Source organism: Alligator mississippiensis, chromosome 4 (genome assembly GCF_030867095.1).
Source record: "Alligator mississippiensis isolate rAllMis1 chromosome 4, rAllMis1, whole genome shotgun sequence".
In the NCBI taxonomy this organism is placed as follows: Eukaryota; Metazoa; Chordata; order Crocodylia; family Alligatoridae; genus Alligator; species Alligator mississippiensis.
Genome location: NC_081827.1, coordinates 99,945,718 through 99,973,503, shown reverse-complemented (window position 1 = coordinate 99,973,503; position 27,786 = coordinate 99,945,718). Strand labels below are relative to the sequence as shown.

General features: G+C 48.6%; 2 protein-coding genes across 2 annotated transcripts; one reads left to right on the top strand and one right to left on the bottom strand.

Annotated features, from left to right (window-relative positions):
• Positions 1-3,155: 3,155 nt before the first annotated feature.
• ANKRD54 (ankyrin repeat domain 54) lies at positions 3,156-11,497 on the bottom strand. The gene is made up of 8 exons (XM_006258967.4): positions 11,260-11,497; positions 9,455-9,502; positions 8,927-9,025; positions 8,664-8,735; positions 8,213-8,260; positions 7,972-8,096; positions 6,644-6,751; positions 3,156-4,852 (listed from the first exon to the last, which is right to left on the bottom strand). Exons 1-8 carry the CDS (start codon positions 11,480-11,482, stop codon positions 4,778-4,780), a joined length of 798 nt encoding a protein of 265 aa, XP_006259029.2. The 5' UTR covers positions 11,483-11,497; the 3' UTR covers positions 3,156-4,777.
• Positions 11,498-11,926: 429 nt separating this feature from the next.
• On the top strand, positions 11,927-27,536 carry EIF3L (eukaryotic translation initiation factor 3 subunit L). Its single transcript, XM_006258959.4, has 13 exons — positions 11,927-12,129; positions 12,215-12,263; positions 12,361-12,571; positions 13,893-13,972; positions 15,908-15,969; positions 17,424-17,493; positions 18,499-18,572; positions 19,574-19,745; positions 20,658-20,812; positions 21,926-22,096; positions 24,753-25,250; positions 26,230-26,310; positions 27,285-27,536. The coding sequence occupies exons 1-13, from the start codon at positions 12,097-12,099 to the stop codon at positions 27,321-27,323; spliced, it is 1,695 nt and encodes a 564-aa protein (XP_006259021.1). The 5' UTR covers positions 11,927-12,096; the 3' UTR covers positions 27,324-27,536.
• Positions 27,537-27,786: the final 250 nt, after the last annotated feature.

The following is a 27,786-nucleotide window of genomic DNA, read 5'->3' as shown; positions in this document are numbered from 1 at the left end:
CTGATTTAGGTCAAACCAGTTTATGGAACTTCTGTCCCAGACCCCTTCCTGGTTCAAGTTAAATTACAGCCCCCAGCATGCTTTGCAGGGTTGCCCTCCCCCCTGTCCCAGCTGGAGCAGTGATGGCTGGCTGACAAGGGGGTGGGTGTGCTGGGGATGCAGCCACTGCCAGACTTTTCCCCACTGGAGTGGAGGGGGCAGGGGCATGGGACAGAGGGGGATTGTGGTATATGTAATGTACCTTTAAGGGGTCAGCAGTGGGATGACCCAGTCTCTCCCACTGATGTTCTGCGGGTGTGATTTTGCTGGTGAGTTGTTGTTGCTCTTCCTGAAAGCTGTGAGTTGCTGAATCCAGTTGCTAATAAAGATAAAGCTGTTTACAACCCCACTGGTCTCTGAGGAACCCCACAGGTATGGAGGTCTGACTGAGTACCCCATCCCTGGAGCCCTATGGCATCGAGTAAACATTATAGGGATTAAACCCCCCTGCATCCCCTCTCCCATGGGCAGGGACTCCAGCTGTCCAGTTTTTTTCCTTCCTGCTTGGGGCTCAGCATGGCCCAGGACCCCCAGAGCTGCCCTCCCAGCCAAGGGACAATCTCACTGCACTTCCCAGCTGCTGGGGGCTGGGTTTCACTTGGGGCAGCCTAGGAGCAAAGGCCAGGTCAGGAAGAGGGAGGGGAAATGAAATGGCCCCAAGCCCAGGTGGGGACATGCACAGAGGAATCATGGTGGCTCCGTCCTGGGTGTGAGCCCCGCCAAGCAAGGGACCCAGGCTGGGGGAGTGGAGAAGCAGCTCCAGTCTGTCCATGCTAGTCCAGGGCAGAGCCAAGCTGAGCATACAGCTGGGGGAGCACCTCCTGCCTGGCTGCCCCTTCTGCCTGCTGGAGAGTGGCACCTGGGCCAGCTCCAGCCCCTGCAGTGGCGAGCACACAGTGCAGACTCACCCCCTCAGCCCCAAGTGCTATTACCTGTGTTTCCCCTGGCTGGCAGACACCCAGCTGGGTGTGCACTGCTCACTTCTTCTACCCAGCGGTGATGGGAGAGCAGCACAGATTTGTGTGCCAGGCATGGGGCAAGACCCCTACCATTTCCTTGCTGCTGCTGCTGTCAGGGAGACTCACTCGGGCTGTACTGGTAGGAGTCACCCATGCTGCCAAGCTGCAGTTGGCTACTGGGCAGGCAGATGGCAGCAGCAGTGGAGAAGCTGTACGGGTAGTGCCCTGCGCCTGGCACACGGGGCCATGCTGCAGTATTGCCACCACTGCTGGGTAGGGGAAGTGAACAGTGCTTGCCCATCTCAGCACCCACAGCATGGGGGATGCAGGTAATAGTGTTCAGGGCTGAAGGGGTAAGCCTGTGCTATGCACACTGCTGCAGGAGCCAGCGTCAGCCTGGGTGCTGCTCTCCAGCAGTTAGAAGGAGCTGCTGGGCAGCAGCTGCTGCTCCAGCTGCTGCTCCTGCTGCATACTTGGCTCAGCTCGGCTTGGCTTTGTCCCAGACTAGCATGGACACACTCGAGCCCTTTCCCCACCCACCCCAGCCTGGGATCTGGAGTACACACACATACTGAACAGTGTTGAGCTATGGGGTCATCATAGCATAAAATGCTGTTGACTCCGGTAGGGCCCAGTCCAATGAACTATGTGGTAAAACATGAGCCTTTGGCTCTGGACCAAGATTGTGCATAGTTTGTACTAAGTGATCCGAACCCCAAGCCTCTGGGTTTGGACCTGCACATAGGATGCCTGCCAAATGATTTGAAAGCATCTAAAGCCCCAGGTGGGGGTGAAGGAAGTTTGCCGGTAGTAAGGCCACATACGGTTTTTGAATGACTCACGGATTTGAAATTGATTGGGCTGATTTGACTTGGAACATGAAAACATTTCCTTAAAAAATAAATAAATAAATGTTTGTACTACATGATTGTGATTCAGTAAAGGGGTTGGTAATGAGCACACAGGTGTGTGGTGGCAGCTATTGTAATGGGGATGATGGTAGTTTAACTGTAGACGTGAGTCATAGACTGTCAAGTGAACCACATTGGTCACAAGGCATATATATTTCTATATACATGTATACCAAAATGTTGCTCAAAAGTATGTTTGTGGAGTACGGCAACGTTCTTTGAGTAGATGTGATATCTTTTATTAGACTGACTGAGTAGTTGGAAACAAGTTAACAAGCTTTTGGGCACAGTCACCCTTCTTCAGGCAAAGGAAGCTGTTCTGAGACTCCAAGGAAAGTCTTGTGGAGTACCTGTGCTAAAACTTGCAGCAGTTTCAGAAAAAGGTAATGTGCATCAATTCTGGATGAACTAAGTGTATGGGTTCTATATGCAAATTGTTACAGCCATGTTTAATTTCAAGGTTACTGTTTTCAAATTTGCTCCTTGCTTCCATGTGTTCTGCAAGATAGGAGATGGAGAAAGGACTGATCGGGGAAGCAGAGAGCAAAGGAGCTAACTTACCCCTCAAATTTTTCCCCTGCTGTAGCAGTGGGGACAAATTGAAGGCAGATCTCCAATAATTAGATTCTACACCTGAAAAATATTTATAAATTTTCCATGTATAGAATCTAATTATTGAGAGGTGGTTGTATAATTAGTTGTCTTCTATTTGAGTAAATATGGTAATTCTGCAGCTGCTTTTGATCCTTAGTTTGTGCTTTTTATATTTTATCAGTATAAAATATATCATTACCTTGTTTGTGAGATGCTCTTCTTCCCCTGAATCCACTCAGGATTTAGTCAGTAAAATCTCTCATAGTACATTCTCTCTTTCACACTTGGAGAACTACAATGACCGTCAAACCCTTTCCCCTTCCCTTTTCCCCTCAGCTGTACTTCAAAGGAGCTCTCTCAAGCAGTACTGCTTGACCAGCCTTGCTCTCTACTTATGCAAAGGATCATATAATTTTTGTAAACTTTAACTATATTGATTCCTTTGTACTGGAATTTAGTCTGTCAGAGGCCACTTCAGACTACAAATGGATCAGTGTTTAAGCTCAAGGCAACTCAACAGTCAGCCTAATTTCAGCTCTAACTTTGAGAAAAGCAATTACTGAGTCCAGTTCCAGACTCCAGGCACAGGAGATACATAAACGAGGCATAAATGTAAATGCTGAGAAGAAAGAACTGGCTGAGGACACCAAGAAAAAGGTGGCAATATTTTATTGAAATTCAAAATGTGTAAGTTCAGATTGTCTCCTACCCCCTTTCTCTGTATCCAGCATGGTGGAACAGTCTTTATATTCACAGTGACAACTCCAGCAAAATCAGAATGCAGTCAGTCCAGCCTCCCCCTGCCCAGAGGACTAACCATCCTATGAAGCAGCATATGTCATTGTGAAATCCAGACACAAGATAGATGGGTATAGTCAGTCTAGTCTCAGACAAGCGATGCATTTGGTATTAAAAAGCCTGTGACCTGACTGTCCTCAGTATCTAAAAAGAATATCCTTGGAATGTTCATGATTTGGGGAATGTACTAACTGCTCCTAAGAATCCATAGGCTAATTGGGATCTGTCTGGGTCTTAAGGGTCATGAATGGGCAAAAGTAAGAAAACACCATTATGAGGCAGCTCCCTGCACCCCTTACAAGACAGGTGTCAAACTCAACTAGAGTGCTGAGCTTGTTCAAGATTCCTGCCCCTTTCTCTCTGAGACTATCTTGACTCTCTTTCATAGAAAAGGAGAATGTTGCCTCTGTTTCAGATCCAGGATTTAGTGATACAAAGGCAGCAGCAACAACATAAATTGGCTCCCATTCCAGTTCAACAAGGTGGCTCAGGTCAGCCATGTTGCAAAGTAAAACAATTGTTTCCCATGGCCCATTTGGTACATGACCTTTTGGCTGGGAATGCCAGTGGAAGAGGAAAAATCAAAATCACAATGGTGGAATGTGGGTATGTGTCTGCCTAGAACCGTATCGCCCACAAGAACCAAGGTTGGGATCATGCAGCCATCATCTAGGAACTTTTCCTATCTATTTTTAACAAGGTTTTCATTAAAATACCCATGCACAAACTTTTAAATGATTACTTGAACCTGAAGTCAGACCTGAAGCTGTAACCTAGTGATGAAAAGCTTTGTGTCCCACTCTGACAGCAGGCCCTTTGGGGGAATTTGGGATGAAGGGCTCAGTCTCTGACTTTCCTGGTTCCACTAAGTGACGCTGAGTTCTGGCAAAACTTCCATCTCCTGAAGGGGTCAGCTTAAAGGACATGCAGCAAGTGGAAGTGATGTGATGTGATGCAGTACAGAGCCTCTCATCATTTGAACATGTCACCTAAATCCATGCATGGCAGCACTGTGACAATGTTGAAATGTGCCTGATAGTAGGTCTGTACATGAAAGCCTGTGTACATGCTTGTTACTGCATAACAGCACCTAACTGGGGTTGATGACAACATGGCAGACTCTTGTGACTGTCAACCATGCTGGACACAGGAGGCTTTCAGGAACACATCCTACAGAGGCCAGCCCATGCAGTAAACCATCCATTTGAGAGGAAGACCACAAGGAAAAACAGTCTTTTGTTTTAAACAAGTCAGCAGCTGCTGCATTCAGTTGCCCTCCTGGCTCCTCAGAACAAAGTGGCGGAGGTTGCACCCAAGACAACAATCTGAGAGCTGAGTGCCTTGTGGGGTGCAGGTCCAGCAGAACAGGATATCTGGCAGTGGCAGCAATGTTTGACAATGAGCCTAGAGCCAAGCTGCAGCTGCCCTTCTCCCCTGGGCTCTTCCTTTCAGCCAGGGGAATGGTCTGGAAGCCTGTTACCTCTTCTCCATATTCTGCATCTGCAGGCTGAGTGAGGTGAAGCTGGCCAGGAGGTCCGTGACCTCGTCCACCTGCCAGAGAAACAATACAAGATGCTACTGTGAGGTGAACAGGGGAAGGAAAAGAAGGACTTTGATTCTCCAGCAACAGCCAGCCATGAAGTGCCAGCAGGGTAACTGCAAGGGAAGCAGTATTATGGCAATGCCAACATCAAAACCATAGAACCTGTATTAGGTCAAAACCATGCTGTTCCTTGGCTTTTGCGAGAGGGTTTCCATATCCTGCCTAATTCTGCCCCATCTAATTTTAAGCTGCTCAGGTGAAGGGAGCCTCTACCAGCTTCCTGGAGAAATTAGTAGACCTCAGTGTCCAAGGTCACTTCAACAATGCATATAGTGGCAATGTACATTTTGCTGGTGCCAGGACTTTGTCCCATACCCTGTACTGTCTGGAAGAGCACTTTAAAAACATACCCTTCTAAAGCTACATAGATTCTGCAGTTCTGTAGCATAAACACTGCATGCTTCCTCCCATCAGCCCCACAGCAACGTGCTTCTTCCTAGTCTTGAATGGAGGAACGGGGAAATTCTCTGCTCATTTGATCTTTGACCGTGCTGCCAAAACTGCTGTTAAGAGTATCCATGCCAGTGCTGCTTTCTGTCATATGAATGTGCATGTGCCAGAAATCACACAGGCTTCTCTCCCCTCACAGAGGTCTGCTATCATAGGATCTGGCAGCCATTATAGTTGGGATCCGATATAGGCCAGCAGCCCAGAGGAATAAGTGCCCGCACCTCATTCCCCAGGCTTGGATATTACCCTAAGAAAGCTGTTCCTTTGCCCTTGGATGTAGGTGTCGTGGGCAACAAAGTAGGAGAGTCAATCTGCCTGCCTTTAAGCCAGGAGCGAGCAAAGTACAGCCTACGGGCCGCATCCGGCCCACCAGGCCATTCTCTCTGGCCTGCAGGGCCCCTAAAAAAATTTAGTCAATTAATATTTATTTGCTCCTGGCTGTGTGCCAAAGATGACAGGAGTTAAGGGCAGTAGGACCCAGGGGGAGCCAGCAGGACTGAGCAGCTCAGCTCCAGCCATTTCCCTGTCTTCCTTCCCCTGCACTGCTCCAACACCACACCACCACATGGCTCCTGGCTGCAGCCCTGGACCCCAGGAGCACGGGGATGTACCAGTACCGCGGTGTGTGTGTAGGGAGGGGCAGAGTGTGTGTGTGCATCCCATATGCACACCCTACCATACACAAGCACCCACACCCCCCCTCACACTGCCATACACACAGATCCCTACACCCACATCCCCTCATACACCCCAGCCACCCTCCCCCCATACACAGCTCCCCACAAACCCCATACCCACCCATACCACATATCCACACCCACACTCACATGCTCCCTCACCCCACACCCTCCCCAACACCTCACATACCCCCACAAACCTGTACCCACCCCCCCACAATATACAAGAGTGAGACTTCATTTTAAGTTACTATATATAATTACCTCTACGCACATTACACAAACACATGTAAACCAGGACAAAAATAGTTTTCAAAATCAATTAATGAATGTTGTAGATGTTTGCTTTATAGACTATCATTTGGTATTTTTCTGGTTCCGAGATGGCAAAACCCCTTGTTGAAAGGAGTACTTCCTGGGGCAAGGGGAGGGACTTCTGGTGGAAAAGGTCAGGGGTTAGGAGGTGGGATTTCCAGTTACAAGATGGTGACCACGAGGCAGGGCACCTATCAAGGGTCAGGGCTACCCATGCGGCCCTTGCCAAAACTCAGTAAGCAGCCCTCCACCTGAAATAATTGCCCACCCCTGCTTTAAGCCCAGTGGGCCACTCACCTGTTCCTTAGTGCTGGTCATCTGTAACTTGGAGCAGAGATCATCCAGCTGCTCTCGCTGCTCATGGCGCCCCAAACGCTCTAGGTACTCCCGCAACATTTGGATGATCTGAAACAAGCAGCTGGGGTGAGATGCAGAAGCAGCATGACTGCAATAGGGCTGGACTCTCTTATTATGAAGTCAGAGCAACAACCACACCAGGACAGAGGGGGCTATTAGCACAACTGCTTTGAGCACAGTGACAGTTCAGAAGCAGGTAGCAAAGCTCCCACCAGGAGAGCATCTCGTTCCAAAATGGCTAGACAGGGCTATTTGTAGCAGCACAGGCTAATGTGCTGTCAGAAGTTAGACCACTAGTTGATCACACATACATCATACTCAGATTAGAATTCATTGATCTACTAGCCCACATATAGCTGTTAGAATGAAGCAGCCATACAGGGTCACCTTGGGAAGCAGTCAATATGGCAGTGCTGTGGCCAATGCAGAGCAATTCTTAACTGTGCACTAGTCCTTCACTGACTGATTGTGTTGGAAACATCCAAGGACAGTTCTACAGAGTCTTCTCTCCTGTCTGTCAGCCAGACAGTGTGAGCACTGAGACCTGGAACAGTTTTGTGTTCAGTGCAGTTGGGCCTACACCACTGGAGAGACCCTGCAAAAACTCAGTGGAAGCATTTAAGAAAAGATTCTCCAAACACAGGGCGCAGAGGAGCTGTCAAAGTGAGGAAGGAGGAAGGTCAGGGACCACATCAGAGTAGAGATCCTAAGGCAGGAATGAGCAGCTCAGACTTCACTGAGGGCCACTTGCTGGGTACACATTCCAGTAGAGAGCTGTCACAGTGGAATCTACTCTGCCCACACAGGAGCCCTTATCTTTACAAGCACAAAACTGAACTATACATGCATATGCATGAACAGATTAGCAAATGGCTGCATAGCATGGATGCAGGACTCATTTGCTTTCCACATCCTAATAAAAATTTTTGAGGGGGCAGCCTGTGGGCTATATGGTGTGCACCCTAACAGACTATTAAACCTGTTACTAAACATTACCCCTATTACAGGGATGCAGTGGCAGCCTGGCTAAGGCACCTTGCTACAGTTCTAGAGTTGTGTTCAACTATTGTGCTGGATGTGATGCTAGCCACTTCACTCCCTCATGTGCCATTGCCTAGAGAAACTGGTATGCCTTAGCCATAGTAGCCTGATATGCTGCAAGGCTCAGGGTGGACCTTTGAGATCTTTTCCCTAGGGGGTGTAGGACAGAATGTCAATGCTTGAGACACAGATTCCCTGGAGGAGCAGACAGCAGGAATGGTTCTTACTTGTTTCACTTCAAGGCGCACAGCCTCCAGGCTCTGAGACAGCCCTTCCTGCAGGATGTTCAGCTTGGATTTGGCCAGGTGCAGAGGTGTCCTCCCAGCTCGGTCTAGGGCATCTACTCTGGCCCCTGAAAGATGCAAAGAGCAAGAGAGAGGGGGAGGTTGGTTTTAAAGAGGCAGCATCCTCAGGGAACATCATGGAGAAGGTGGTAACTTTTTATAATTTGCAAAGAGGAAGTGTTACCTCCGCGGAGCAGCGTGGTGATGACAGGAACGTGATTTGTGCAGGCAGCTGGGGAGGAAAAACAAGACACACAACTCAGTGAAAGGGATTCTGCTCTAGTCCAGAGCCTGCTGGGCACAAACACTCAACATCTGACAGGGCTCTTTGTAGTTGCACACAGGAGCACTTCCATTTGAAGTCAGCCCAGAAATTTACTTCCATCTGGATAGTTTCTTCTTCATCAGAGCCAGCAGGAAGAACGTGATACACTTCCCTCTGGGAAGCCTGGGACCCTGAAGGCTTCAGTTAAAAACAACAGAGCAAATAGGATCTAAAGAGCATCCCTCCCAAGTCTTCAAAAATAGGCACTGGTTGCCAGGATGCACAGGTGTAAAAAGGGAAATGGGTGGGATTTCTTTACCTTTGTTTACAAAGGTTACAGAAGATACCATTTCAGGTTCCAGACACTTACCCAAGTGTAATGGAGTGTTCCCCAACCCATCTCTCTGATTTGGGTCTGCGCCATGGTCCAGAAGCAACTGCACTAGAAACAATGAAACAGACCAATTTCAGTCTCTTCCCTTTGCCTCTCAAGTCTGCGATGATCTTAAGTAGTATGTATCGCGCCATGGATTGCAACAGAAATCCTGATTCTACACAGATGCAGAATTGAATTGGATTCCTCTGCTGTCCCTCCCTGAGGACGCTGGATCATGAACACCTCCTCCTACTCACCAATGCGGTCATTGCCATTGCAGGAGGCAAAGTGCAGGGCTGTACGGCCTTTGTCATCCGCAGCGCAGGGGTCAACCCCATCCTCCAAGAGTTGCTGCACTGACATCACCGAGAGACAGAGATGAGAAGAGAGTGTGAACAGAGTGAGGACCCTGACTGGTGCAGCAGCTATGACATGTTTGGACAGAGATGGGAATGAGGGAAAGAGATGAGGAAAGGGGTTCCCCTTGTTCCTCTCTACAACCAGCTGTCTCATACATGCTAATGGTAGAACCTCAAGGGGTAATCAAGTTGTTATCAATCATTTCACTGGTGTGAGGAGGCACAGAACACTGCAAGATTCAACACACAGGGATATCAGTATGGAACACTGGTTTTACAGCTGTGACATAGCAAAGGCAGACATCGCTCCAGACCAGTCCCGCTATGTCCAAACCCTATTTCCTACTCCTTTTCCTGAAGATGCCCAATCCAAACCTGCCCTTCCAGAGCAAAGTTTGGAAATAAGCCCACCTGGTGAAGTCTCACCTGTGTCTAGGTCATTAGCATTGGCGGATTCTCTCAGCCTTTTCAGAGCTGTGAAAATGAGAAAGAGGTTAATGGAAACTGAACAGGGATGGTTTCCTTGTCAGATGCTTCTACTTAGCTCAAGAATAAGTTAAGGGACTCAATCAAACACGGGCTTGACTCCTCCAGGAGAAAGGGATAGGTGAACAAGCTACTGAAAAAAAAGATTTAATGCTTTTCTTTTAGAGCTGCTCATAAACCTTTCCTTTGGGAGAGCACTCCCAGAAGAAGTTCCCTTCAGGATCAACTTTAAAGGCAAAATTAACTCAAATGAATGCCTTTTCCTAACTCCCCTGCACAGCTAATCTTAGACACCACTATTTCCTCCCTGCTCCACCCCTGGAAGGCAGAGGTAGTCTGACAAAAATATTTTTGTTGGCATGCAAGGCTACAGAAAGACCTTCCACCCAGACTCTGAGACGGTGCTGAAACATCTGACCTTGGCTGTGTTTTTTCTTCCATGACCCTTTGCCTGCATTGTCTCAGTGACACATTTTCCTATCCCCCTTTTTCCTTTCCTAAGCACCTGACAGATTATTTCCTTACTTGTTAGTTGAATCTTTTACATTCTTTTCAATTCTTGGCACAAGTGTCAGAAAGGGATTGGAAGGGATTGCACTGGTCTGGCTGACAGCACCTGAGGGGTTACGGTTTTCCTTGGGGGATGCCATCTTCTGCACTTGGAATCTACCTCTTGGTCTCTTAAAAATGTGCCTCTCACCTTTAACCGTTGCACAGGGATGGGTCAGATTGGAGGTGGGGGGAATGCTGTACTCATACCCCGCTTTGATGCCTGCTCCACCTGAAGTTAAAAACCAATTGCCTGGCAGTGGCAGCAGCATTTGTAGTCAGGCAGTGCTGAGGAAGCCACTTGACTTTGTGGATGCTTATCTACATCATCCCTTCTAAACTGTCCATTCCACAGGCCTTAATGACCCTGTTCTTTTTAATGGTCTGGATGCCTATGGACAACTGCATGAGCCAGCATGATTAATTGCGCCATTCACGCTGGAACCTACTGACAAGTCCACCCACCCAGCGAGCCTTTGTTCTGTAATTCTGCTGCTTGTCTGCTGCTCTGGGTCACCAAGCTTCAATTTCACAGCCCGGCAGACTGTTTTTGCTTTAATCTAACATCACTGGAATGAGTTTAAAACAATCTCAAACTGAGCAAGGCAGCCCTCAGCCCTGGCAGATTAGTAAAGCTTCTAGTGTCTTTGTAACTGGAGAAAAACCAGTGTTGTGTTGCACGTGATGGCACCTCGCCCTCCGTACCCCACTTTTCAAAACCTGAGTCCAGCCCATGGGCACAGGGACCCGCAGCCTGGTGCACTCCTCTGTCAAGTGGAGTTATGAGCGGGCCCACCACTGGCGTGACTAGCACGGCCTTCACTCTGGAGCCCACTGACAACCACAGGAGCCGGCACAACTCACACGGCGTTCACTCTGGAACCTACCAACAACTAGGCAGGTGGGCACAACGAGTGGCAACGCTCACTCTGGAACCTAGAGACAACCACACGGGCCGGCACGACTGGTGCAGCGTTCACACTGGAACCTGCTGACAACTGCATGAGCTCGTGCAAGCAGCATGGCATACGCTCAAACCTACTAGCAACCGCACAAGCTAGCGGGGCTGGCATAGTTCACTCTGGAGCCTACTGACCATCGCCCCGTTCCCCCAGGCAGCTGCACGGCTGGCATGGCGCTCACTCTGGAGCCTACCGGCAACGCAGCCGCAGCGCCCCCGCCCGGCCGGCCCTCACCGTGGATCTCCTTGCCCGTGGGCCCCAGCTTGCAGTGCAGGCGCGCGGTGCGGCGCAGGCGGCGCGCGGGGATCTTGCCGGCCGGCGAGTCCCGCTGCCACAGCACGTGCAGGCAGCCGAGCCCCGCCGCGCCGCCCTCCGGCCCCAGCCCCAGCGCCCCGCGCGGCGCCTCCTCGCTGCCCCCGGCCCCGGCCCCGGCCCCGGCGGCGCCGCCATCCTCCATCGTTGCCGCCGCCGGGCCCAGGCCGCGCGGACATAGGGGGCGGGGACTAGCCCGTCACTCCGGCAACGAGGGTGGGGCGAGCTACTCAGACCCAGTTTAGCCAATGAGCGGCCCGGCCGGCGATGACGCGAAGCCAATCAGCCAAACCTGGAGGTGGAGGCGGGGGGATGGGGAAGGAAGAGGCAACGAGAAGTGGGTGACGTAGCCAGCGCTTCGCCCAATGGCAGAGCCGAGCCAATCGCAGAGAGGATGGGGCGGGGCGGGGCGGGGCAGACGACGGGAACTGCGTCACCCACCGGAAAGCCTCGACGCGCCGCTTCCTTCAGCCAATCGGGGGGCGGGGCCGCACGAGGGAATGGAAGAGGGAAGCTCTCTAAGAAGGGAGGAGGGCTCAGGCGGGAGGGGCGGGGCGAGGAGGTGGTGAAGTCCCGCCCCTCCCGGCTGAGCCTGCTGTCCTTCCACTCTCCGTCAATCGCCGCGCGCGATAGTGCTGCGTCCGCCCCCTGCCTTCAACCGCCGCGCCCCGCACTTCCCTTCTGCGTCGCGGCCCTTTTGGTCCCGGCCGCGTTCCCATCCGGGCCCCTTTCCTCGACGCACCCGCCCGCGCGCTTGCCATGGCCTACCCCGGCGAGGACTACGACAACGAGGTGCCGGGGGGCGGGGAGGGCCCAGGGGGCTGGGGCTGGGGCTCGGGACCTCGTGGTGACCCTCCTTCTCCGCCCCCCTCCACAGGCCTCCTACGACCCCTACACCTACCCCGGCGACTATGACATGCACACGGGTGAGTCCACGCGCGAGGCCGGGCCGGGCCGGGCCGGGGGGAGCTGAGGCGGGCAGGGCTGATGTGGCGCGGCCCCCGCCCCCTTGTCTGTCCGCAGGAGACCCGAAGCAGGACCTGGCATACGAGCGGCAGTACGAGCAGCAGACCTACCAGGTGATCCCCGAGGTGATCAAGAACTTCATCCAGTACTTCCACAAGACTGTCTCGGACCTCATCGACCAGAAGGTGTACGAGCTGCAGGCCAGCCGTGTCTCCAGCGACCTCATCGACCAGAAGGTCTACGAGATCCAGGACATCTATGAGAACAGGTGCCCCGGGCTGGGCTGGGCTGTGCTGCTTGGGAACGCTCCTCCGTCCCACCCCCACACGCAGGGCCCCCCTGTGCTGCTTCAGGCAGTGCTGAGGAGCAGCCCTGACCCAAATCAGGGGTTGGTCTCAAACAGCGGCTCCCAGCCAGGCCGCCACAGCCTCCTGGGACACTGAGATTGTTGAGTGGAGCCACAGGCCCTGTGCCATGTTAGTGCCGTTCAGTGCATGCACGTGATTCACAAAATGAATCCGGTAATTTTGGAGAAAAGTCCATAGTGTTACAACCCTTCTGCCCCATTACAGCTTTGAGTTCTGCAGCAGAAAAATGGCTCTGTTTTTTTGCCATGGTCAAGCAAGTGGAAGCTTAAGAGCTGGCATTTCTGGAGGGGTGCCATGAGTGAGCCCCAAGGAGGGGGATGTTATGAGTCTAAAAAGGTTGAGGGATGCTGTTTAAAATCCAGGGTTGTGGCTAGATTTAAGTAGCTGACGAGGATAAGATCTTATCGTTCCAAGTCATTGGTTCCCAAACTTTGACAGATGGTGCACCCCCAATTTAGAACAATGCAACCATCAGTACCACCAGCAAATCTTTGTCACGTAAAGTAATTATAATAAATCTGTTAACACGTACCACTGACAGGTTGTCTGCGTACCACTGGTGGTACCCATACCACAGATTGGGAACAGCTGTTCTAAGTCATTTGTTTCCCTCAAGCCAGACAGGTAGAGATTATAGGAAAGTGGCACCAGTTAGCCCACTTGATCAGGTCAGCAGAAATGCCGAGAGTTGAAGAAACCTATGCAGCACTTGCTATCGTTATCCTTTCCAAAAGTGGCTTCTGTAGCTTGTGGCTGAAGTATGCAGGCAAGCAGCGCATGGTATATGTGAGCAACTTACAATTCTTTTCTGGACTCTGAGGATAAAGCTTGCCCAAATTTATTTATGAATCCAAAACAGAAAGGGCTTTAACAAGGCATGTTGTCTAAATTGGAAATGTCTTTTAATTCCCTCCCTCTCTCACTGAGAAATTAATGATACCAGGAGTATAAAAGATACAGCCCATATAGTCCTGTTACACAGCCTGCAATGTTGCCCGTGGATTTCAAATTGCTGACATGCGGCGTTCACGGGACCATACCTTTTGGGGCTGCATACGGTACACGTAGCATCCTGGATACAGTGCATGGGGCCAGTCTGTGGGCCTGATCTAGCTTGCAGATTGGATCCAAGCCACTCATCTGGCCCACAGGGCCTGATGAGTCTGACACCTCCAAATGTATACAGTCTCTAAATTTAACTACGTGTGATTTATCTTGCAGCTGGACCAAGCTAACAGAAAGGTTTTTTAAAAACAGTCCTTGGCCAGAGGCAGAGGCCATTGCACCACAAGTTGGCAATGGTAGGTATTTTGTTCCTTTTTGTTTTGGTCATTTGGGAAAGAAACAAAGCAACTTCTTCAGGAAGAGGCCTAGTTGAAATTTCTGACCCACTCCATAAGGCCCTAACTTTGACCTGTTTATTGGGGGGGCCAAAAGTTTGAAGACTAGTACTGTACTTGTATATCCTTCCAAAATCATCTCTGTGGCCATATGATGAAAAATTGGAGGAGAGGGATGTAATCTGACACTTCTGGATCGGCAGGCTACTGTTCCAAGAGTTTTGTAGAGGAGATAAGTTGTTCTTGCTCTTGGCTTGCTCAACTTCTTCCTTTCTGTCTTTTTTTTTTTTTTTACATAGAGAAAGTAGAGACTTGCAGTCTCCTTTATTTTGACATCCCCCACATGCTAAACTGGTAGACAGTGACCTTAGTATTTCCTCATACCATATTTTTCCACAGATGTTGTTTATACTGGTGTTATTATTTTTTCTCTCCTCATGTCTCCATTCTTCCTTATTTTCAAATTCATTCTCTCCCTACCTGTATAAACTCAATGCTGTACTGCTCAGGGTGAGGGCTGTCTGTAGCTAGAGAGATGTTCTTGTAGTCAGAGCACATGCACAGAGCTGCTGCTTTCTCACCCTTTGCTTACTGCTGATGCTGTGGCCATCTCTTCAAGTTGCCTGGCAGGAGATTGGACTTGAAAGTAGAGGTGCACTGATACATCAGTCCGATATTGGATTGGCACCGATTATAACGAAAATGATCTGTCGGAAATTGGCCGTAAGTGGCTGATAATTGGGCTGATTAAATGCTCTTACATGTGTGCAGCTGCAGTGCAGCACGTAAGCAGTGAAGACAGTGGCAGTGTGGAGAGCTGCCAGCTGGTAAGTCTGCTGTGGTAGAAGGGGAGGGGGAGGAAGGGATGTTGGGGGGGAGGACAGATCAAGGCCCCTGCGGTGAGGGAGGGAATGAAGCAGGGGTGGGGCAGGGCTTGTCTTGAGGGGGGGGGGCACAGGTGGAGGTAGTGCCTCCCACTGCTGCTCATGCCACTTGTCTGGGGGTGAGGAGGGGGGGCATTGCTTCCAGATCTGTAGGGGGGGGTGGGTTGGGGCTGGGGCTGCATGGGGCTGTTCCTGATGGAGCCTAGGCCAGGCTGGGAGTGGGGCAGCACTGCTGGGAGGGGGCTACAGGGAGGACTGGAGCCACCCCAAAGTTTGCTGTAATGCCCTGCCTGGCCTAGGCCAGGCTCTGCTGGAAACAGCCTTGTGCAGCCACGGTCCCAGTCCATCCCACCCTGTGCAGATCTGGGGGCACAGGCCCCCACCTCCATGACCTTCTAGACAAGCAGCAGGAGCAGAGGCGGGAGCTGGCCCATGAGTGGCGCGTGGCGATGGGAACCGCCTCCCCACCCTGGTGCCTTCTGGATGAGCCCTGCTTCATCCCCCACCCACCCTTCCTCAACAGCGCTTGCCCCAGCCCCTGTCTCACTCCCTCCCTCCCTCACTGCAGGGGCCTTTATCTTCCCCCCACCACCACCACAGCAGACTACCAGCTGGAGGCAACTGTATCAGAAATCAGATCAGTATCAGCTGATATGCCTCCATAAAAATTGGCTGTTGGTATCAGCCCCAAAAATCTCTACCTGTGCACCTCTACTTGAAAGCAATGCTTTCAATCTTTACCAAAAACACGATGGCAGTGGGAAGTGGGAATAAATTCAGGCCATGCAACACTGCATAAGCTGGCTCCTTTATTTTTCCCTAGCATCCTCAGAGCTAGAAAACACATTCTTAAATATTTTTCTCACTCAGACCTTGTGGTGACTTTTGATCCTTTCATCATTCCCTTGCCTGTTTCACAAACACTGGGATGATTGCAGTATATAGGAGGTGTCTGTCATTGTTGAATGCCTGACCAAGTGGCTTGCTAATGCCAGTTTTGTTCTCTCTTCAGATGCTGTCTTTCTGATTCTGTATAAGGAGCTGTATTATAGGCATATTTATGCTAAAGTCAGTGTGAGTATCTGCCATCTTATCCTACTGGTTACATGAAGTGTTAGCTTTGTCTTGTTCTGCAAGTCTCGTCTTCTCCTGCCTATGAAGAGACTCTGTAGATTAAGTCTGTGCCTGCTGTCATGTGATTATGACAGGTTTGAGAGAGCATGTACAGGATGGAGTGGTAAAGCCTCAGTTGTTTTCTGAAATTTCACAAGTTCTTTTCCTTTCCAAGACGCACAATCTGGCTCCTCAAATTGTTTATAAGTAGCATAAAGCTTTTTATGGAGGTTTATAGAGAAAAGACGACGGCAATGTCTCCAGTCTGATAAGTCTATAATATAAATTAGGCAACAGCATATGTGGCACCTGATTAATGGGGTGGGGAAAGAAGAGAACAGTAGAAGGTAACTGAATCCCATCACTGACAGAACAGTGATTTCAGGGGAAATGGATTATGGAGTTTCTCATGTTTTGTGACTTCTGCTTTAATTCTAATTAAAATGAAGACTGGTAATTGAATACTTCAGGAGAAATTAACTTTGTTTGAGGTGTAGGGAAATGTGGCTGACCATTGTGTAAAATAGCATGAAAGATGGGTTAGGAATCCTTAATAAGGAGGATTTATTGGGCAGAGCAAGGTGGGAGTAGGAGGAAAGAGGGACCTGAAATGTAGGTGGGAACACAGCTAAGCTCAGGAAAAAGGCCAAAAGATTGAAGTAAGTGTCAAAACAAGAACTGGGTGAGAAGCCAGGGCTTAGGCGGGGATAGAACAGGAAGGAGATCTTGCTGCAGCATTTTGGGTATGCTGGAGGAAGTAGAGAAGCTAGAAAAGAGGCAGTATTAGTCAGTGAGAGACATAAATCAGGGACTTAGTAGAATTGCCAGATTTTGGAGAGCTGTCACAGTAGTCTTTAGATTGTGATCTCTGGAGTTCTTCCTGGCAATTTCAAAATGAAGTGGTTCAGTATTTTGGAGGGGCCAGGGTGTGATGGGAAGGTGTGGTTCCATGACACCCATTACTTAAGACCTGAACACTTGAACAACTTCTGTGTATAGGGAAAAATTGATCAGACCTGTCAAGTCTGCATGTGATGCAAACTATAAAGGATGATCTGAAGGTTTTGAGTCTGGTTGGTAGAGAAGGGAAATTCCACTTGTGAAAGAGTTAACTGAGGAAGGAGCATGACCACAAGAGTGTTAACTTGCACATGAACAGGCTGATTTTAGTTAATAACCTAATAGCGCTTACCCAGGTATGCTGTGTGGTGCTGCTGGGCTTACAGTATAAAGACAAAAACACTGTCTTTAGCATCAGTGAAGGGGAAGTGGTCTCTGCTAATCTAGATACTGGCTGTTTCAAAACCCAAATGATATCCTTGAGCCCTTTCCTGCCCCCCTTGAGCCCCCTAGCAGTTAAGTGAAGCTAAGCAGACTAGGCTCTGACTTGCCTACTCTGTTCCTCCTGGTTGCAGGGTGGCCCCACTCTGGAGCAGAGATTTGAGTCTTACTACAACTACTGCAATCTCTTCAATTACATCCTTAGTAAGTTTTGATCTGGTTACCAGTGTTTGCATTTGGGGGCGTGGGATGGCCTGGGAAGAGGGAACTGATGTATATTCATTTATAGATCATAAAGGGAAAGATTCCACATTCCCTTCATGGGTGAGAGGTTTTATTGAGTTGATAGCACTTTACATTCATGTATAAAGAAAAGAAACCCAAATCCTAACTCTTTCCCAGGCCTTTAGCATTGCTCTGAGCAAAAGGGAAGGAACAGCTTCCTTTAGCTCTCCAGCTGGTAGCTAAGTTGATAATAGGAGTAGCTTTTCCCTTACCTTCATTTAAAAAAAAAAAATGATGATGCTATAAATAAACAGGGAGAAACGCAGTACAGTGTTTCTTCATCTTTCCAGGTTGGTAACCCCTCTTTTTCCCCAAAGATGGAGTCATCAAAATTTATTCTTTACAAGAATTAATTCTTCAGCACCAAGAAGCCATCATTTAATTTATAGTATAAAGAAAACTTCAGCGCCTCACAGCCTTCTGATTGCCTGAGGAGGCACAAAAGGCAGGCAATCTCAACCCTGCAACTGTGGGCCATGCCACACATTCAAATGAAAGCTGGATAGAAACCAGCTATAAAGCTTTGACATATTTTCAAGCACTAACTTTTGTAGTGCTCTGGCTCCTAGCCAGATGGCCATTTTTATGGCGTAATTGCTTTGCACACATAGCCAGCCTAAATTTATTGCATGATTAACAAGTTAATTGTGTAATATATATAACATGTGGTAGGGGTCTGAGAAACATTTGTTGTAGAGTATATAGTAACCGAGGTTGGTTTTCTGTGAAGTCGTGAGGCCTTCACTAATGTTTTAACCTTGAAGTGGGAGCAGTTAATAGGGTCAAAGGTATTACATCCCTTGTTGGGAATTTGACTGAACTAGAGAGTGCTGTTCTACCTTGAAGGGAAAGGTTAGACTGATGTCACTGTCATTCTTCCCCCTGCCTACTTTGCTTATTGGATGATGAACTTGTGTTCTATAGATGCTGATGGCCCTGCTCCCTTGGAACTGCCCAACCAGTGGCTCTGGGATATCATTGATGAATTCATCTACCAGGTATATGGCCTGTTGTCTGGGGCTTTTGGTGCCATTTTTGTTTAAGACTAGTCAGTCTCTCATCATTCCCCCACCGCAGTATTCCCGATGTATAGACTTTAAGAACAACACCCAAAATCATGAGAGTTGGCAACGCTGCCACTGACAGCGCTGCTCATTTCCATTCCATTTGTTACCTGTATCGAGGTCATGACCTGCGCAACAACCCAGAAGTAAATACCGTGAGTTGTGGTCATCAAAAGCAAAGAACTTTTAGGAAATCAGAAGAACTTCCACAAGTTATTGGGAGTTATTTGGGGAATACAGGCATTTAACCCACCTCTCCATTTGCAGTTCCTCCATGATAGCACTTTTCTTTAGAGTGCACCCCTACACGCATCTAAGTTGTATGAAGGTGCATGGCTGCTGTAAAGATGTCCGTCCTCTCTGACTGGCCAGTGAGCGTTGTTTCCTGTAGTGTTGGTTTTTTTTCCCCAGCTTTAAATTTCTCAGTCCAAGAGGCTTCTCCGTTCCTTGTTTAGAATAATCTGGTAAAAACATATAGAACAATAGAAATAATTTAGGGCGAGACTGTGTTGCAATTAAATGTTTTCCTGATACTCCTGCCTTCTCTGTTTCAACCTATATATTCAGTGTGGTTTCCAGATGTTAAACAACTCCCTCTCTTTCTCCCTCTCTTTTGTCCTTGCATTTGATTTATTATGAAAGTGGCTGGAACAGATGGCAGTATCCCAGGTTCAAACTTGCCAAACTCATGAAGGGGGAATATTGTATAATGCCTCTGTGTGCGCTTCACATTTGTCACTTTCTTGCCATTGCATTACATTGCACCCTCCTGTCCATTTGTCTTTTGTTTACCCATTGATGGTTCTGTGTTCTGGATGTCTCCTCTATGCTTGTGTTACTGGCAAGGCAAAAAGGCAGATAGTTCAGATAATGTTGCCTCTGGTGGTAACCATAGTTTCTTAACCAGTGGTCTGTCCCTTCTCTCTTCCTCATAGTTTCAGTCATTCAGCCAGTACCGCTGCAAAACAGCCAAGAAGTCGGAAGAGGAAATTGATTTCCTTCGTTCAAACCCTAAGATCTGGAATGTCCACAGTGTCCTCAATGTGCTTCACTCCTTGGTAGACAAGTCCAACATCAACCGACAGCTAGAGGTCTACACCAGCGGAGGTAAAACGAGGGTGGGGTTCCAGCTCTTCCATCTGGGCCAGATGGAGCTATGTCTTGGATAGAGAGTTGGGAACGGAATACAAAGTCTCCCATGAAGTTACTGGTTCCAGATTGGCCTGGAAGTCACTAGAAACTAACCATCTGAGGGCTGTTTTGTGAAATGAGCTGAGGGCTCAGTCCTGTTCCCCAAAAAAACCCCAAATCACTCACAGAATTCAAATGAGCAAGGGCTACAACTCCAGCTTCATCCAAACGTGACAGATGGTTAGATGCGTTTCAGGCAGAAGACCAGGTGAGGCACCCTAGAGTCTAGCTAGTTCAGGGAGGTGTGAGCTTTCATAAGCAACTACCTACCTTATTGTTGCCAATGAAAGCTCATGCCTTCCTGAACCAGTTACTCTGTAAGGTGCCACCCTGCCTTGCCTTCTGCCCAAACATAAGTGATAACTCAGGGTGTGCTCCTGTTTGTGCTGAAATGACAGGGCTTCAAACTCCAGCATTGTCCATTACTCACTTGTCTGCATCAAACTTGTATTACAATGATACATGAAAGCAGGTTCTGAGTAGATGGTATCTGGGCTCCTCAAGCTGAGGTGTCTGCCCCAAGTAAAGAAGGAAACCACATTTGTGGTGGGGCATCTTTCTTACACAGATACAATTGCAAGGCTGTTCTTAATGGTTTGGATATATCCCTACTTGGCAGCCTTTGAGCTCCCGGTGGTTTTGGTGAGAGTTGCATTAAACCCATGAGGTGGCTAATTGGGAAGTAGCATAAAAACTTGGTGGAACACTGAAACTTAGACCTGCTGCCTTCCCTTCTCGCCCCCACTCCTCCTATCACACAGCTGGCTGAGACAGAAGAGTTGAGACTTCTTTCTGCTTCTGGAAAGCATCATGCTTCTTTATTTCTAGGTGATCCTGAGAGTGTGGCTGGAGAGTATGGTCGTCATTCCCTCTATAAGATGCTAGGCTACTTTAGTCTTGTGGGCCTGCTGCGCCTTCACTCCCTGTTGGGGGATTACTATCAAGCCATCAAGGTTCTGGAGAACATTGAGCTCAACAAGAAGGTAACATGACATGCATCTTTAAGTCTTTCCTTCTGGGCTTAAAGTGCCTTTAATTATTAAGGTAATATGGTTTCTTAAAGGGGAGAAGGGTATCTTCTGTCATGACAAACCTTCCCACCTAGAAAATCGTTCATTGCTGCTTGAAGTGTCTGGAGAAGATGCCTATTTTTCCATTCCCACATAGGGTAGAATTCAGAACAGAATGCAGTATTTGGGGTGGGCCCCACTTGTAAATAAAGTTGAGTCTGAATGGTGGCTGCTATTCTAGAAGGTATATCTAGTACCTTGGTGGGGGGGCAGTAACTTCCACTGCACCCCAAGAAACCTGTGGTATGTGTTTGAAGTATAAGCTGAGGTGCAGTGCAAACTGGGCTGGGTACTGGCTCTTCTCAATAATATGGCATCCTGGTCTCATTTTTTATTAGCTGCTTCTTTCCTTATTCTTAACCCTTATGGTTCTAGTCACACATACAGCCCCAGTACTATGCTTACCCTTCTCATGCTTACTCTAGCATTATATATCTAGTTGTGGCTGATGCCACCCCAGGGTCATCCCTGGGCTGCTCTGGAACTGTGCTTGGTGTCCTTCTGCATACTTATGGCACGATGTGAGAAATGGGCTACTTAAAAAATTTACCGTGGGGAAACTGTACACAGATCATTGAAACATCCTGCAGCACGTGACACTCTATATCCTGAGCCCAAGAGACTATATGGAGCCCTGTTACTGAGGTGCAGGTATTGGATGTGTTTGGCTGTACCTGTGTGCCCTGGTAGAATTCATTGCATGAAATTAAGAGACATTTTGAGGAAAACTCCCCAAAGTGAGATGTGACATGATTTCTCTGGGGAAGAGGAGAACTACCAAACGATGAACTGGACCGAACAGTGATGAGTAAAGTGCCGGATATTATCTTCTGCTGTCCAGGAGACAGAAGTGGAAGATTGTTACTAGGTTGTCCAGTCTTTTACACAATAGCTTTCCTGCTTCTGCTGCATGGGGTGGGTGTCAGGGCACCCCTCTCCTTTCTGTAGGCAGGACTAGATTAGCATGGGCTGGAGATGGTGGGAGGTGGCAGTTCTTTTCTGATTTAGTATGTTTTATCTCCCCAGAGTATGTACTCCCGGGTGCCTGAATGCCAGGTCACCACCTACTACTATGTGGGCTTTGCATATCTTATGATGCGGCGTTACCAGGATGCCATCCGTGTCTTTGCCAATATCCTGCTGTACATCCAGAGAACCAAGAGTATGTTCCAGAGGACCACCTACAAGTATGAGATGGTAAGATGTAGAACAAGCCATGCCTTTCAAAGGGAAAGGCCAGTGCTTTACCATCCTACTTTTCCCTCAGTCCCTGTTGCACAGTAACTTTTATGTCTGATTAGCAGCGTTACAGTTTATAGTCCATCCTGCTCTTCCTTGGCCTTTCTTCTATGGTATACTTCCTCCTTAACCTTGTATCCTCCGTAGGCTTTTGTGGTAACATTTTCCAACAGCTCCTTTTAGTATCTCCTTTTGGGTCACTATCCTCCCCTGTCATAAAGAATTCCATCCACAACTGACTCCTCCCTCTATATAATCTGTTTGGGCAGCTTTTATTTGCTTACATGATTTCAGCTGCCATCTTGCTACCATTCATCAGACTTTCTTTCTATTCCTGACTTCTGTTAGTCCAGTTCTGTTTCAGTCTTTCTTGATCTTGAATGTTTCAGACTGTCCAAACTCACTGTGGCTAAAACCTGGTTCCTCTCTTTTTTTCTTTCCTAAGTCTTCTCTGCTTTCCTATTCTTTCACTGTTGACAAAATTGTTAGGGTTCACTTCTTATGTCTCCCTTTTAGTACTTTCATGGGCAGACAGTTTTCAAATCCTGCTGCTTTCAACTCCATGAGACCTCAGATTTGGTACTTTCTTTCTATCCAAATGGCCAATCACTTTGTGCCGCACCAGATTACCTGCCTTCCCAACCAATTCCATCCAAAATAGAACTGCTAAGAATGTTATCTTTTGCCTCCTAATGTAATCATGGCCTCTTGGCCTTCTGTTCCACACTCCACAAGCCTTTATATCTGTTCTCTCCTTCAAGGCTCATGCTTACTTGTCTTAACTTTTTATCACCTCTGCTGTTCCTCCCTCTATTTTGGTAGTGATGCCAACCTTGACATCTTATGTAGCTAATCTCCAGGCTTCTTTGAAGCCTTCCTCCTGGCTTGCCTCCTCAGTTCTGGCTGGCCAAGCCAATGCAATCTCCTCTTTCAAGTTCATCCTTGAGACTTTGCTCTTAACTGGTGCCCACAGCAAGTGAGTTAATTTTAAAAATTCATAGATTCATAGATGTTAGGGTTGGAAGGGACCTCAATAGATCATCGAGTCCGACCCCCTGCATAGGCAGGAAAGAGTGCTGGGTTCAGATGACCCCAGCCAAATGCCCATCTAACCTCTTGAAGACCCCCAGGGTAGGGGAGAGCACCACCTCCCTTGGGAGCCCATTCCAGATTTTGGCCACTCTAACTGTGAAGAAGTTCCTCCTAATGTCCAGTCTAAATCTGCTCTGTGCTAGCTTATGGCCATTATTTCTTGTGACCCCCAGGGGCGCCTTGGTGAGTAGACCCTCACCAATTCCCTTCTGCGTCCCCATGATGAATTTATAGGCAGCCACAAGGTCGCCTCTCAACCTTCTCTTGCGGAGGCTGAAGAGGTCCAGGTGCCCTAGTCTCTCCTTGTAGGGCTTGGCCTGCAAGCCCTTAACCATACGAGTGGCCCTTCTCTGGACCCTCTCCAGGTTATCCACATCCCTCTATTGTGCTGCCATTTTAGGGTAGGCCACTTAAGATGTCCACTGGTAAGCTGGACAGTCTTTTAAATTGAACAGATGTCACCAGTTCTTAGTCAAATCCTGTTGATTTCCATATTAAATGGACTGCTTGCAATGAAACAGGTATGCTCAATTTAAATGTTATGCTCAGACCTGCTTCCTCAGTATCTGGGGGTAGTCCCATTACAGTAGCAGTTAATCACACAGCTACTTGTACTTTACCACCCAGCCCCTTATCTGTGCTACAGGCTCTGTGGCCCAGTACAGTTTTGCCTCTGCACTCCAAGCTCTGGTGGCAACAGAACCTTCCCCTCTGCCAGCACACATAGGCTTCTACTGCTGTCATGAAGACCACTGGCCCTATCAGCCAAGTTCATGGTTGTCAGATAAATATGCATGTAACTTAGACTGTACATGCGTCCAAACCAGTGGTTCTGAACCTCATTAAGCTCAAGGCACCCTTTGAAAAGTGCCAGCTTTGAGCTTTTGCTCATTTTTTTTGACTGCAGGAAAAATAATAAAGCTGTTCTTTTGTCACAGAGAATTCAAAAAGGCTGCAATAAGTCAGAACGTTTCTGATACTGTAGGTTCTTGTTTGACATCTCTGGGTTTATCTTGTGAAGTGTGTGGAAGTGTTCACATACTTAATGGTGCTAACACTGATTGGCACTTAAAAATCTCGCACCACTCCAGGGTCCCGTTTCAAAATCATTAGCATAGATCAGTGTTTCGTGAAGGCTGTCTAGGTGGGACACGGAGAAACAGTGGGTTCACTGCCGGCACTTCCGCCGCCATGTGCCACTGGCATTTCTGGGTTTGCTCATTGACCAGACGCACCCCGCCCCTTCCCACTTGTCATTTATCATGGTGGGACCAGGGTTTTTGGGACCAATGGTTGGTGGGACGTAAGATGGGAAAGGTTGAGAATTGTTGGTCTAGATGAGCCCCCTGAGCCTCATTATAACTCGGGTCTTGCCTTCGCCCTTCCTTTCCTTGTCATTCGTTACACCACATCACCACTCATGGACTTTGGGGAAAGAAATGGTCCCCATCTTTTGCATCTAGCTCTCTGTCACAATGATAGTGGGCTGTTTTTTCTAATTACTTTCTCCTCTCTGCCCCAGATTAACAAACAGAATGAGCAGATGCATGCCCTTCTAGCCATTGCCCTCACCATGTACCCCATGCGGATAGACGAGAGCATCCACCTACAGCTGAGGGAGAAGTACGGAGACAAGATGCTGCGCATGCAGAAGGGCGACCCCCAGGTGTACGAGGAGCTCTTCAGCTATGCCTGCCCCAAGTTCCTGTCCCCAGTGGTTCCCAACTATGATAATGTGCATCCCAACTACCACAAGGAGCCGTTTCTGCAGCAGCTGAAGGTCTTTGCTGATGAAGTACAGCAGCAGGCCCAGCTCTCCACCATCCGTAGCTTCCTGAAGCTCTATACCACCATGCCCGTAGCCAAGCTGGCTGGCTTCCTGGATCTCACCGAGCAGGAGTTCCGCATCCAGCTGCTGGTTTTCAAGCACAAGATGAAGAACCTGGTGTGGACCAGCGGCATTTCTGCCCTGGATGGGGAGTTTCAGTCAGCCTCTGAAGTTGACTTCTACATTGACAAGGTCAGTGCCTGCCCATATGTCTCATGTGGGATGGAGGGAGAGGGTGAGAAATAAAGCTACAAAATGAATGAGTGTACCACAGGCAGAAGTTTATCCTTATTTTCTGGAGTACATACTTTCTCCTGTTATTTCAAAGTCTTACTTAAGACCTTATCTGCAGACCTCTTCACCACCCTTCGGGGGAATGAAACCTGAATCCTTAGCAAGATATTGGATCTACTGGCCTAAATAAGCTGAGCCCCAAATACCCTTCTTCCCAGACTAGGTAAAGTCTCTCCTGCTTGCTGACCTTGGGAGAGGGTATGTCTAAATAACAGTGGACTGGATTGTCAGCTCTCACTGCCTTCGCTCATACACCCGCTCATAAATCCCACTTCCTCACTAGGTGGGAGAATCTTGCCTGGCTACACTGTTCTCCACTCTAAGCCAGCACTTACTCTTAGAAATCTGAGCATGGGGAATGTCATGAGCCCCAAGCCTGCAAAGGGAGCTCAAAGCCAGCAGATGCACATAGGCAGGAGATGAGGCCTGAAAGCTACTACCACTTTGTTCTCCAAGAAACTAGCAGGCCCTGCCTGCCCCATCTAGCCAAACCAACTGGGCTGCTGCTGGCCCTCTAGCACTGCTTCTTGTCTCTTTGGGAACAAGCAGAAGCTGTAAGAGGAACCTTGTTTTTTGGCTTCTATTGGAGGGAGACAAAATAATCCAACTGTTGTAGGGAAAAGCCTATGTCCTGGAGTTGAAGAAGGCTCCCAACAGGCTGATTATCCTAGCTGATTGGGGAAGACCCATTTGAGAGGGGAAAACCTCAATTTGGATTCTACCATTTGCAATGGGGAGAGCCTTTCCCATGAGTAGTACTTAGCTCATGGCTATGTGGAGGATGAGGAGCGTCTCTGACATGGGAAACCCTTGCTAACTCTGACTGCCCTGCCCTTACTTCACCCCTTTTCTTGATGTCCCTCAACTCTCTTGGCAGGATATGATCCACATTGCAGACACAAAGGTTGCCCGGCGCTACGGGGACTTCTTCATCCGCCAGATCCACAAGTTTGAAGAGGTGAGCAGAGTGTGCAGCAAGGGCAGGGAAATCTGTATAGCTTATGGGGTAGCCGTGGGGAAGACCTGGGACTCTTATGGGGCTGGTGGGCTGGGGAACTTCTGAGAGACAAGAGACCTGGAGCAGCTGGCCTAGCTCCATTCAGTGACTCACCAAAACTATCAGGAAGCATTTCAGGAACTGCCTTCGGAGCTGAACAAAGACTGCGTTCTAAGCTACAAGCTGGTGACCTTTAGGGGGGTTGTGTTCTTCTGTTGGGCCTCAATATGACTGCAGCCCAAAGGAAGGGAGAATCAGTATAACTAATGTAGTGTGCTGGAAGTAAGGGCAGGGTTGCTTGTCCTGTGGGGTAAAAGGGACAGCCGTAAATGTTGCCCCACAATACCAGCCTGTGCCACTTTCTACCCCTCCGCTGTTCTTGTATGATCTGCTGCCTCCTTGGGGATCTCCATTACCCCTTAGTGAGTCTGCTAATCCTATTGGAAATGCCAGTGAGAATCCATTACTGCCACCATCCTATCCAGGCCTGGGGGTAGAGGAGAGGAGAGGATCTGCAGAGCTCAGGAACCCACTCCTTCCCCCCCCCAACTTAGTTGGAAGATCTGTCCTGGCTGAGCATCCAGCAGCAAGAGGGGAAGCTGGCTGCAGCTGCTCTCTTCTTCCAGCAGAGGCCCCTGCAGGACCATGGTTCTGTCCAAGGAACATAAGCCATGACTAACCTGAAGTCTGTTTCCACCATCCTTTGAAAACCTTTCTCTATTTTCTCTGAGGCCTTCTCTTCTGTGGGGAGGACTTTTACTGTTGTTGGTTTTTTTTTCCCCTCACTCCCTTGAATCATATTCAGCTGCTCTCCCAGCTGAGTTTGGGGACATCTAAAGAAGCTGTGCTTGTGAGAGCACCAGGCTGCATTCCAGCAACTGTGTGTGCATCTTTCTGGATTCCCCTCTCTAATAAGCTGTCTTGCTTTCTTCCAGCTGAATCGAACCCTGAAGAAGATGGGCCAGAGACCCTGAAACTTCTACTAAAAGTGTCACCAGACTGGCTAAGGATATGCGTGAAAGGAAGTGGGTGGGGGAGAGTATTGTGTGCTGCAGGGGAAGGGAGTTGAAGATTCTGGCATTCTGGGAATCTCCTGTGACTGAGGGTTTTTTTTTACTTAGCTAAGCAGAGTGTTTGGATCTTGCCATCATACGGAGGACTGAGATCTAATAAACACGTAAAATTCTTCTGTGTGTTCAGTACCTGATACTGTTTCCTTCCTTTTTTGGTGAGAGCTGGATGTGTTCTGGGGCCAGGTACTATTCACCTTCTGTGTCCAGTGCAACCTCCCTTGGGGCAACTGGATAGGAGGCAGGTCTTTTCTATGCTACCTTAACCCCTGTACATAGTGAACAGGAAAGGTCATAGGGTTGGGTGCTAGCATTCTTCCTGCTTGTCTGTCTTACAGACAGAGTATGGAGGAGATGGAAACTCAAT